General features: G+C 40.5%; 1 protein-coding gene across 3 annotated transcripts in view; it reads right to left on the minus strand.

Moving 5' to 3' along the window:
* LOC130921347 (sodium channel protein type 8 subunit alpha-like) overlaps positions 1–13074 on the minus strand; it is a 120911-nt gene that overhangs the window by 14897 nt on the left and 92940 nt on the right. For all 3 annotated transcript variants that reach the window (XM_057845109.1, XM_057845110.1, XM_057845111.1), the window contains 2 exons: positions 11735–11908; positions 4108–4230 (listed from right to left, as the gene is read on the minus strand). In XM_057845109.1, the coding sequence (XP_057701092.1) occupies positions 4108–4230; positions 11735–11908 (297 nt within the window). The remainder of the gene's footprint in view (positions 1–4107; positions 4231–11734; positions 11909–13074) is intronic.

Here is a 13074-nt window from a genome sequence, read left to right on the forward strand (position 1 = left end):
GGAAGGGAAGTTACACTTCTTTGTTAAATCTTGTGAGCGCCAGAATAAATTTAAATCAAATATTCCTTTATTTAATAATAAAACAAAGCCGCATGCTGCTCTGGCACCGCTGGTTGCCAACCCTTGGCCTAGACCATCATCGTGAAAACCAAGTGCCATGTGTAAACGGCTTTATGTGTTTGACAAACAATTAAGTCACTTTTTAGTCTCATCTAAACCATGAGAAGTTCAATATAATTGTGCAAAGCAGTGGTCCCCAACCATCGGTGCACGGACCGGTAGCGGGCCGCGAGCCTCTTGGCACAGGTCCACAAGAGAAAATAATATTTTCGTTTTAAATCACGAATGCACTATCGACACAAAAGTGGATCCAACGGCCCACTGCGCCTCAGGGTTGTCAGATCAGAACAATTTCCAACCCAATAACCCTGTAAATATAGCATGCCCATTTCGGCAGGAACCAGCCAGATCTGTCAATACTGCTGCACCTACGCGCTCACTGCAAAATGGTGCCTTGTGTGCACCAGGCATAAAGACTTATTCAAATGAGCAACAGCAGTACCCAGCTTACAGCATGGAAACCCATGCATTTCGTATGCGGGAGTGGCCGTTTCCTGGCCTTTGGGATGCTTGAAAAGTGGCTCCTGCACCACGTTTTCACCTTAAAGTGCCGGTGACACGATTAAACAAAATCTTTTAAATAGCATTATTATTAGAATTAAAATCATATTTTGAGACGATTCGACTATATACAACAATTTGGCAAAGCACTTATGATGAGAAATTAGTCTTTTAATCTGCAGTTTAGCCCCGCCTGTCATTATAGCGCTCTAGCGCCTCCCTCTGGATGATGACGTCGGCAGAGTAACGATTTCAGCTGATTTAGAATTCAGCCCAATGGGGAAGATTCAGAATGAGGAAAATGCGACAGAGAGCAGCAAAATGTCATCATTGTTTTTATCTTTCTACTCCAATATTTTTACAGGATATTATTTTTATCTTTTATTAAGTATTATTCCTTAATTGTTAAATTAATTGTATGGTCATGACAAATAACAGTCCTGTGCTAAATGGAATATGAAATATATATAAAAAAAAAAAACAACATTTATTCAATACGACAGCTAAATTACTGCATAATGGTCAAAACCCCCGAATGGTATTTTATGCCACAGGAGTTATCATTATGCATTAATTCATTCCAGTCATTTCCCTGCCCCGGCTTCGGAGACGGAAGAAAGAGGGTAAACAAAACAGGGGGCTTGAGAGCTACGCGACATGCTAAACCGAACCGAGCGGCTCTTTTCCTCGCCTTTCGAAAACAAAAATCACACAAAACTACCCCGAATCATGCCACACATGGCAGTTATCATACATCAGCGGTTATTGTTGATTGTCTTCACCGATCGGCCAGCCCCCGGCGGCGAGCACGTTTCGGCTCGTCATTCTGCTGCGGCCCCGGACGGCAGGCAGTGCTCATCGCCGGGGACGCAGAGGGGAATGAACGCCAAAAATGGCGCATCCTCTGTGGACAAACCAGCCGACGTCTAAGCACGTACGAGAGCAGGGGGTGTGCGGGTGTGCCGAGCAGAGGTTGCGCTAGACTTTTTCGTTGTCTGTCATTTTGACTGACGGTCATAAAAATCCGGTCATAATCTATTTTTACCCGTCACTTAAATTTTTAAAATGATAATAATGACATATTCAATAGCAGTGTTGGTCAAAAGTGGTGCGTTACTTACTCAACTCTGAATAAATTGAAGAAACTACCAGCCATGTTGTGTCTACTCTCTGCTCTGTTGATTTGTCATCCAAGACTCAGGGTGCGTTCAGGTTTGAGAATAGCGCACGTACTTCTGACTCCAAGCTGTTTGTCCCTGCTCATTCAATTAGTTTACGTTCATACTACAGGTCTTAATGCACATTTCCGATTCTTTTGTCATATCCGTTTTTTTGGCGTGCCCGTTCAGACTGCCTTTGTCCATTGAGACCATTCAAGTATTACGCATGATTCGCAGTCCGACACGCGCCGGTGCGCAGAAGCATCAAAACAAATGACAAGTCATCCGTCATTCCAGGGCTATCATATTTTGCTTTTCAAAAGGAGGACACAAATAACAGACATAAATAATCCCCGTTTAGGCTTATATTCACAGTTTATATGGATCGATAGCATGCACGCACTGTCCGTGCATGTCACACACACATACGGGCAGTTTGCCCTGACTCTCCAATACGGGCTGCAGCCAGACCCCTCTCCCGACTCCCGGCAGTGTAGGAAATGTTGAAATATAGCTCACATAGAGCAGAGAGAAAACCGATCATTCTCATGCTTATCCTCAACCCATTTTTATTTTTTTATGACTGTTGTCAAGCCCGGCCCTTCCCCAAAAGCCATGTTCACTGCAAGCTAGGCGCTAATAACGCACAAATGAAATCGGATTTGGGACACTGGACGGTACAGACCGCCGCGACAGTCTGGAAAAATCTGGCCCAGATCGGATTTGAACCACATAAAAAAATGACCCAGATCAGATTTGAAATAGTCCACTTCTATGCGACTTGTCGCGTTCAGACCGTCAAGTTAATGCCTGACTCGAGTCGGAAAAACACGAAAAAAAAATTGGATTCGTGCATTAAGACCTGTAGAATGAACATAGCCTTAGACAATGCTCTCCAAAGCTTCCTAACGTTTCCGTGTTTGCTACACCTGAATGCTAGTTCGGACATTTTTCCGAGTAAGGCCAGCGACGTCATGCATCAAGAGAGACAATAGCTTGTTAATATGCTCACTCGCCATCCTGTGGTCTGGGGTGTGAATTGCAACCTGTCAAAATGACGGATGGACTTCAGTTTTTTCCGTCACCGTTTTAAAAAACCGGTCAACGACGGAAAATATTCGGTTAACGCGACCCCTGGTGCTCGGTGGACAGGGAGCATTGTCACCCACAAAATGCAAGCCAGCTCCTTTTTAAAACGTTTGCCATGATCCCAGTATTTGACATTAGATAAAACACGTAGCTTACTCACTTCTTCATCCGTCCAATGGTCTCTTTCTTGATTGTCGGACTTGTTTTGCCCATTCTCAAATTAAAAATAAATGCATTTGTACTTGTGATTTCGTTTCCTGACCGCAGCGATTTCTGTCTTTTGCAGTTGTGCACGCCGCCCCCCCCTCCCCCCCCACCTGTCTTTGGCACCCTGCCGGTCCGCGGTGAGAAAAAAGTTAGTGACCTTTAGTGAAAAGAATTCAATCTACATAGTACAAAAAATTTGTATTTTGTTAGCTTTTTTCGGTTGCCAACCAAGATTTCTTAACAGAAATGTAATAATAAATGAATGTTAGGTCTTTTGACCAAAACAACTTCGTTCTTGTAACGTTCATTGTTTTTCATGTAATATTACAACTTTATTGTTGTAATATTCTACTGCATTCTTCCTAATGTTACAACTTCATTCCTGTTACCTTAAAACTTCCATTAACAACTTTGTTCTCATAATTTCCCTTTGGTCCTTTCCCTACAACTGCTTCTAAATTACATTATATAAGCTAAAATATGAAGAAGAAAAAAACAAAAAAACAAATCAAAAGGCACACAGATCAACACATTGAGGGTTTGCCAAACATGAGATGATGCTTCCATATGAATACCCAATAGATGGGTGGCGAGCAAGGATGCGTGGGGGAGGGGAGCATATGCAACCAGAAGTTTGGTGGTCTTCCAGTGTGACAATACCAAAGCCAAACTGCTATAAGATCAGTGAACAGCACATTTTGTGACGCAGCGACAGGCAGAAGCTTCTGAGCCTAACACATTTGATTTCTCTTTGTGATCAATAATAATGTGAACCCCTCCCCTTTATCACTGAATCAGGCTCAGAAGAGCTATCAAAAGAATTCACTGGAAACTGTTATGTATTATTTGGGGGAGCAGCAACCAAGTTCATGCACAAGCCAAGTCGGAGGATCCTTTTCATCCTATAATGATGTTTACAGACCATTTGAGATGATCTGCATCCATGCAAAATGGTTGATCAATTAGATTTACTGGACTTTTCCTCTTTTGGCATGCAGAAGCACCAGCTGCCTGGTATCTTGGGCCTTACCCTCATCCCTTCAAAACGTGACAGGGCCCTGAGGGGTCGCAAAGCCCTCAGTGTCCTGAGTGACTTAATTGGGCCAAGATCGGAGAAGCCCAAAGCATTAGCTATAAGGCTGACTATAGACACCTACACAGATAGGGACAGAGGGACAGACAGGGGACAGAAGCAAAGGAAGAGAGGACCCACATGGTTAGAGGGGACAAAGAGAGAAGGTCGGGCCTTACTCATGGTGGAAGGATAGTGGAAATATCAAAACAGATGAACACAAGAACTGGAGCTACTAGATAACATTTGTTCAATGAATCGCATATGACACAAGATGCCTTCTTCATTATTTTCTTGTTTACTTCTGTCGGTTTTTGGAGCGGTTTGGCAAGCCAATCGAGCCACGACCAGCTCGACAGCACACCTGGAAAGAAACTTGTGGTTGGCACAGTGAGAGGGAGAAAAGATAAAAAGAGTCCAACGAAAGGAAAAAAAAATCTGAGAAGGGATGTTTTCACAGACACTCAAACAATAGGACACAATACCATATGGACAACTTTCTACACCAGAGGACTTGTACTTAAAAGAAGACAGAGAAGAACGCCGAAGATTGAGGACTTTCAGGGTGTGAACAGAAGAAGAACCTGTGAGAGTCCCAGCACAAAACACAAGTCTTACCATGGACCCTGAAACAAGACCCTCTGTGATGCTTAACTTAAAGTGCATACAGTAGAGGCATCAGCTGTGAAGAAAAAACATTAGAGCAGAGAATTGCATTAAGTGAGAAGATGGATACTTATGATAACTCAATTCACAGTGTTTTGAAATGACTTGACATTCGAAAGAGTAAGACAAAAAAGGTCCTAAATAAAACTCAAACAACTGCTCCACAGCACCTTGGATTTGTTTGCATTTTTCACTTATTTTTAACTTTAAGAAATAAAGGAATTACTGTAATTTTCGGACTATAAGCCGCTACATTTTGAATCCTGCAGCTTATAGTCCAGTGCAGCTTATTTATTGATTTATTTGGGTTAACAGGTAACACTTTATTTGACAGCAGTGTCATATGACCGTCATAATTATGACATGACTCTATCATGGGCATTACTGAATACTTATGACAGATGTCATTAAGTATCATCCGGCTAATTATGCTACTAACTCCTTTCATGTCCAGCTCGGATCTTTTACATCCATTCAAAAGTGAGATAATTTGCTGGATAGATAACACTAAATGACATCTGTTATAAAGCAGGGGTGCACATAAGTGGTCCGCATGCGCGCATGCGTACTGGACGTAGACCAGTGCTTCTCAATTATTTTCTGTTACGCCCCCCCAAGGAAGACGTAAATGTTTCGCGCCCCCCCCCAACTCTCTGCCGCCACTGTAAATAGTATCATTCGTCTATATTACCATTATAAGTACGCCTCAGCCTAACATTGTGTCCTTTTTTTTCTATTAAAGAAAAAAAGTAACATAGATCAACTTATAATAAAGTATAACTTTTTTTAACATTGTGTTGCTTGTAACAGAAAAGACTTAACGCGCATCAATTTGTCTGAAGTTAAAAAAAAAAAAAAAAAAAAAGTCACATCCAAACTGTAAAAATACACTCAAGGTACATTTTTGACCATTTGATACTGAAAAATAAAATGTAATAAAATCAGTAAATAATAACAAATTCAAATTGATTAGAAACATTTACTCTTCAGGACAACATGCCAAAAAATTTGACCGAAAAAAACAAAACTGAATAGAAGGGGGGAAAAAAGTCTTTGGACAGAAGGAAAGTTTTTATTTTCGCTGATTCACCACAGTGCACACTGGTTTACTGATATAACACTGACAAAGCGGGACGATTGTGACAATTGGCAATATTCGGCACATTTTTGCTGAAAAACAATCAAGCGGCTTATCAATGAGATTGAGGTCTAATGTCTTTAAGTGGCGTCTTAACTGATTTGGCTTCTCCGCTATAATCATTTTTAGACTCAGTAAACAGTGGTCTTTCCTCATTTCCCACTATATTAAAAGTCAAAGGCAAACGGCCCGAAAAAAGCGCATTCTCGGCGGCCGAGGGAGAACCGTAGGTGAGGGCGGTGGTCGTGACGATCCCAAGCCGAAAACGGCACTTCTCGGCCGGACACGTGAGGACCGGAGAAGACAGTGGGTCGCTGCGTGAGTCCAGCTCTGCATGAGTCTCTTCCGTGTGCTCTTGCTTACTTTAAAAATACTGCACGCACTTTGAAAATGAGAGCGCCACTGCCACCCACGGAGTGGATGTGCAAGTACACTTTATTCTAGTACGGCAAAAAAAAAAAAAAGCATGTTCCCCGAGGTCACTCGCGCCCCCCCTGGCATCGCTCTGCGTCCCCCTGGGGGGGCGCGCCCCACCATTTGAGAAGTACTGACGTAGACAAACGCGCTGGCCCTCAACGGCTTCCATACGCTTTTGCGTACCGATGGCTGACCACTGTATTTGCGGCGGACACGAGAAAATAACTTCTCAAAATGTCGAAGAGGCAGGCCACACTGAGTAATTACTTCCGTGTTCCCCCACCCCCGTCAAAAGACAGACAGACGACAGAGACGTCACCGGAGCTACCGACGAAAAGGACTTTTGCTGAAAAGTGGCCACAGGAGGTACCGTGGCTAGAAGCAAATGATGCTCGCACGGAAATGCGGTACAAAATGTGCCGTGAGAATCCCAATGTCGCCGATAAGAGCAGCGCATTTTATGTGGGGTCATAGAATTTCAGCCATCCAAACTTTGAAAACCACGAAAAAAACAGAGAGCATGTGGCAATTAAGCAAACTATCGATGACCCCACTCGCCCTATGGACAAGTCGCGGAATAAAGGTAATGAACAGCGACATGCACTGACAAACGTGTTTTTGCTCGCATTTTACAAAGCTAAACATGCACGTTCAATGAGGTCTTATGAGGAGGACATCCCACTTTTAAAAAGGCTTGGCGTTAATGTGGGAGCCGCATAATGCCCTTTATTTTGAATTGGTGCTTTTATGTTTATTTCTTTACATTTCACTTTAAAGTAATGCCAATTTTGTTGTGCCAGTTGATGTTAATCAAGCATTAATTGTTAATATAATTAATTAAAGTGAATTGGCTCTAAGTAAAGCTTGTCATAAATTTATCGCATCAGGCGGGTCGGCTCTCAAGCTCAATGAGGACCAAGTCACATCTCCAGGTCCTCCTCTGAGAACCTGGGCGAAAAAATTATGTGCACCTCTGGTTATAAGCATTTATTAATGCTCATGACAGTGTCATGTCATAATTATGATTGTCTAATGACAGTCTTATGGCGCCACTGTCAAATAAAGTGTTACCATATACCATGACTCGCAATTAATGAAACAACTGGAACAGTAACTGAAGAAATTATTAGCAAAGACTATGAATTTTGATTGTTGTTGACATCTGTAGCGCTGCAATGCATGCTAGGAGGCATGTAGGACAACAACAGTGTTGACAGCAGGTGGCAGCAGAGGTTGACTGTCCCCTCCAAGGGAGCAGTGCTGGCCAAATCAAGCTTCTTGAAGCAATGAAACTTTGCAGCCAAATGGTTCAAAGCTTCATGGTGGTTCATTTGGTCTTATGATGCCGCTGTCAAATAAAGTGTTACCGGTTAATATCTTGTGGTGTATCTCATAATACAGTGAGGACAGCTGTGGCTTATATACTAGTGCTTATCTATGAACAAATGTCGTTTTCGTTTCAAATTTGGTGGATTGCGGCTTATAATCAGGTGCGCCTTATAGTGCAAAAATTACGGTATGTATAATGCCCATTTCTTAAACTGAATTTGGCAAATCGAAAACATTAGGACCCTTTCAGCAATGTTCACTGTCTTGGGGGAAAAATTACACAATGATATGTTATTGACTCATTGGCTGCCATTGATGGCGATAAATGTCCAACACATTTGAACTGGGAGGGCCAGGCGTGATTGATCACTGCCAGCTAGAGTTGTATGATAATGACTTTTTAACCGCTATCCCGATATTGTCCATCTCTAAAAATCTGATACCATTATCAAACTGATAACAATACAGTGGTACCTCTACATACAAAGTTAATTCGTTCCAGGACGTAATTTGTAAGTCAAAATGGTCGTATGTTGAGAAGGATTTTCCCATAAGAATACATTATAATTCCAATAATTCGTTCCACAGCCCGAAAACCTACACTAAATCCTGAATAAATACTGCGTATATATATATATATCAGAGGTTGCGCTAGACTTTTTCGTTGTCTGTCATTTTGACTGACAGGGTCATAAAAATCCGGTCATAATCTATTTTTACCCGTCACTTAAATTTTTTAAATGATGATAATGACATTGTGGTGACCCTTTGTTTGGCATAATTCACCTTCCGTACTTGTGTGTCCATTTGGCCGAGCGCGTTACCGGTGTAGGTTCAAGCGCCTACACCGGCTACGACAGTCACGTGACAGAGACACTTAAGAGCCGCGCGCGGTCCCCTCACTATCCACTCGCTCTCGCTATATGATTGGCCGAAGAGTCGAAATGCTCTCCCGTGAAATGCCTGTTTAAAAATGATCCCGTTGTTACTTCTTGCGTTCGCTTATAAGTGCCCATTTAAAAAGGACAAGCGATGGATGATACTACACACAGAGCGTATTATTAACAAATGTTAAAGTTGTATAATCATATAGCGAGAATAAGAATCGTCACTGACAAGCGCAGGCCCCCGCGAGTGGATAGTGAGGGGAATAGGATAGTGCGCCTACAGCTAACAAGACTCTTAACATTGCATACCGCTTCAACATATTCAACAGTATTTAGTTTTCATTCATTTTAAATTAATATTCTGTCCGAACAAGCTAAACAGAGAATCCACACCGTGCCATCACACATCAAGCAGATGAATATGTAACTTTTTCTCCGCAGTGACAAAAACAGCTGACAGTGGTCCCCATTAGGTAGGTAGCCTACCATATGTAGCATATGGAACAATGAAATCAACAGTTCACCTGCTGTGGCCTGAACGTAGTCTCACACTTTCCTCCTGGTGCGCATGGACTTGAATTGCGTGCCCGCTTGTGCAGTCCCTGTTTTTTCACCTCTTTTATCAACACCATCGTCGTTTTGGGGCTTTTTGAAGAAACTTCGGACACTCAGTTGTTTCAAAGTAAGGCCAACGACGTCATGCATCAAGAGAGACAATAGCTAATTAATACGCTCATTCGCCAGCCTGTGGTCTGGGGTGTGAATTGCAACCGGTCAAAATGACGGATGGGCTTCAGTTTTTTCCGTCACCGTTTTAAAAAATTGGTCAACGACGGAAAATATTCGGTTAACGCGACCCCTGATATATATATATATATATATAAAATGAGTTTATAAGTCATTATTTTTCAATCATTAATTGTTCATTTCATTTTTGTTTTATGAACGCAAATTATCTGCCCACATAACAAATCCTACCATCTTAGTTTGGAGACATCTAATAAACAATAAGCGTAACCGCGGTGCTAAGCTGTGACCATCCCCGAAAACGATTAGCAGGTGTCTACATTCCCTTTGGAGGCAACATGCATACTGTATTCCCCCCAAACAGATGAAGTAAAACTTATCAATATTATCCGATAACATTTTAAAATGTTTATATTGGCCAATAATAAAGGGTACCCATTAATATCGGACAACTCTACTGCCAGCCCACCCAGGTAAATTGAATTAAGTATCTATCGCTATCAATGGCAGCTGATGAGTTAATTGTATAAATACTAAACAACAAAATATTTCATGAGACTTACCTTTGATGTGTGCTATTGCCACTTTCTGCTGGGTTGCTTGTTTGAGTTTTTGACTGTAGTTCCTTGAAAATATTAGCATTACAAGGCCTGGGATAAGGCCCTTGAAAAGTATGTTTTGTACTGATCGAGTCAAGTTCAAATACCTTACTGATGAATGATGCTTGTCAAGCACTTATATGTAAGAATAACTGTCAACTGGTCAATCCTGCTGTACTGTAGCGCACATTATTGGCATGGTGCAAATGTTGTGTTGACACCGTATTTTTCGGACTATAAGTTGCAGGGTTTTTTTCATAGTTTGGCAGAGTTTTATACTCTGGAGCGACATATGTGAGATTATTTACGGTCGGGTCGGGCCGATTTTTCTCTCGCTAACTTTTTAAAAAAATAAATATACAGTATTTATACTAAAACGATGTATGGATGTTAAATTTAATTTTTTTTTTAAAAATTGGATAAAACAGAGAAGGCACTGTGAATGCCTGCGCACGTGAACGCAGTGGCCCCGCTCTCTTTTCAATCTTCCCCTCCGTGAGCATCCTGGTATTTCCTTTTCGATATGGAGCAGCTACAGGAGTAAAAAACAAACTAAAGACAGGGAATTGAAAAGCAAACAACTGCGGTAGGAGTGGGATATGGAAAGGATTCAAACTGATTGTTGAAAATGCTATACTGAAACCTGTGTCGGCTTTGCTGAATGTAAACGAATGTGGCGCTTTGGTCTCATACGAGAAATATATTTAACACACGTTTCCAGCGTTATTTCGTTACGTAACTGCATTTATAATGATCATAAAAATATGCAGACTATTTAAACATTGAGAAAACTTGCGTTTTTTTTTTCTGCCAACTCGAGGAGATTAAAATAAATGTCAAATCCACTGTCAGCCTGTTAGAACAGACAAGCAAATATAAAAGATAGAAATGTTTATTGAATATCCATCTTACAGTCTTGTTTAACTGGGAGAATTCGTTACAAAAAACAGGCTGTAATTTGTTATCGTTATGCATATATGCACCGGCATCGTCACAAATGTGATCACACAAAACAATACAGTATGTTTTTTTCCTTTTCATTGCACATTTTTCGCCTGGTGCGACTTATACTCAGGTGCAACGTATAGTCCGAAAAATACGGTACTTAGACTATAAGGCGCACAACTATTAGTGTATTTTTTTTTCACACGTAAAGCACACTGGATCATAAGGCACAAGTGCATAAGTGCATCAATGTACTGCATTTACTCTTTTTCTGTTAGTATTGTAATTATTATTTTATTTAATCATTTACTCATTTGTTTTATTGTTTTATTTATGTGTTTGATGGATGATGAATGTCTGTCCTGAGCACTTTAATGGAGCAATATACAGTGGGGAGACACTGACAATGGGAAAACCCATTGGCAGTGTATCAAATACTTGTTCTCCCCACTGTAATACCGTAATGCTCTAACAAATAGGGTTTGATCATACATAACTGTCAATTTTGGGGAAAAACAAAGAATTTTAAGTGTGCTTTATAGTTATATATATATTACAAAAAAAACCAACCCAAAATAAATACAATTTTAAAAATAAAATACAATTTAAAAAAAAAAAAAAACTGTACTTACAATGTGAGTCAGGGGACACAGACTGAGTCAAAATATTTTTAGAACATTCAACAATCCCCCCAAAATTGGCAAAGATTTATAGATTTTAAAATTTAGTCATGACTCCCGAGTATTGCCCTTGCAGCTTCCATTTGCTATTGATGTCAATATTAGTAGTCAGGCCGAATCCCTTGCCAGTGTACAATGTTGATTTCTGCAAGTAAAACATATAGTATATATACTCACATCCACAATGAAGAAGTCCAACCAGCACCAGGCGTTAGTGAAGTACTTGACGAACCCGTAAGCCACCCACTTGAGCAACATCTCCAAAATGAAGATGTACGTGAAAACGCGATCAGCATACTCCAGAATAATTCGGATAGTCTTCCTCTGCTCAATGTAGACGTCCTCAAAGGCCTACGGAGTGGCACATAATCGGGTATATGAATAGTGAACTTTATCAACATTCACAGAATTTTATATTGAAAAATAAATAAAAAAGAGGTTCAGTTGTTTGGGTCATGTCAACAGTTTAATTCATTGCCTGCCATTAATGTGATAGATGTCCAATCCAGTGGAATTGGGAGGGTTAGCAGTGATCATTCGCTGCCAACCTCCCCGAGTCAAAATGGTTTGAAAAAAAAAAAAAAAAAAAAGCCTCAGACATAATAAAACACAGCAATAAAATGAAAATATAATTGAATAGGGCTCAAACAACAATCTTAAATTAAGCCTACAGTGTTGTACGACTTAGCTTTAACACTAGATGGAGCTAGTCACTTAACAGTTACGGGTAAAAACCTGAAACATTTTGCAATCAATGTAGAAAACTGTGTAGAAATGCAGTATTTTGTTTTACAAAGATAAATTTAAGCACAGCATGTAAAAAAAATAATCCCATGTCATAAATTGAGGAATCTTGGTTGTGATTTCCTTGTCTTTCTTGCTGTCACTGGACATTTTTTCTCTTTGTCCTGCAATTTGTTTCAGCATTGAATGAGTATAAAAATACATGTAAATATATTACATATACTGGTCCTTCTCAAAAAAATTATTGCATATTGTGATAAAGTTCATTATTTTCTGTAATGTACTGATAAACATTAGACTTTCATATATTTTAGATTCATTACAAACAACTGAAGTAGTTCAAGCCTTTTATTGTTTTAATATTGATGATTTTGGCAAAAAAAGTCAAGAAAAACCAAAAATCCCTATCTCAAAACAATCAGCATATCACAAAAAGGTACTCTAAAGAAGCTACTAACCTAATCATCTGAATCAACGAATTAACTCAAAACCCCTGCAAAAGATTCCTAAGGCTTTTAAAAACTCCCAGCCTGGTTCATTACTCAAGCTGCTGTCCAGAAGCCATCACTGACACCCTCAAGCAAGAGGCTAAGACACAGAAAGAAATTTCTGAGCGAATAGGCTGTTCCCAGAGTGCTGTATCAAGGCACCTCAATGGGAAGTCTGTAGGATAAAAAAGTGTGGCAGGAAACGCTGCACAACCAGAAGAGGTGACCGCACCCTGAGAAAGATTGTGGAGAAGGGCCGATTCCAGACCTTGGGGGACCTGCAGA

Source organism: Corythoichthys intestinalis, chromosome 9, assembly GCF_030265065.1.
Source record: "Corythoichthys intestinalis isolate RoL2023-P3 chromosome 9, ASM3026506v1, whole genome shotgun sequence".
In the NCBI taxonomy this organism is placed as follows: domain Eukaryota; kingdom Metazoa; phylum Chordata; class Actinopteri; order Syngnathiformes; family Syngnathidae; genus Corythoichthys; species Corythoichthys intestinalis.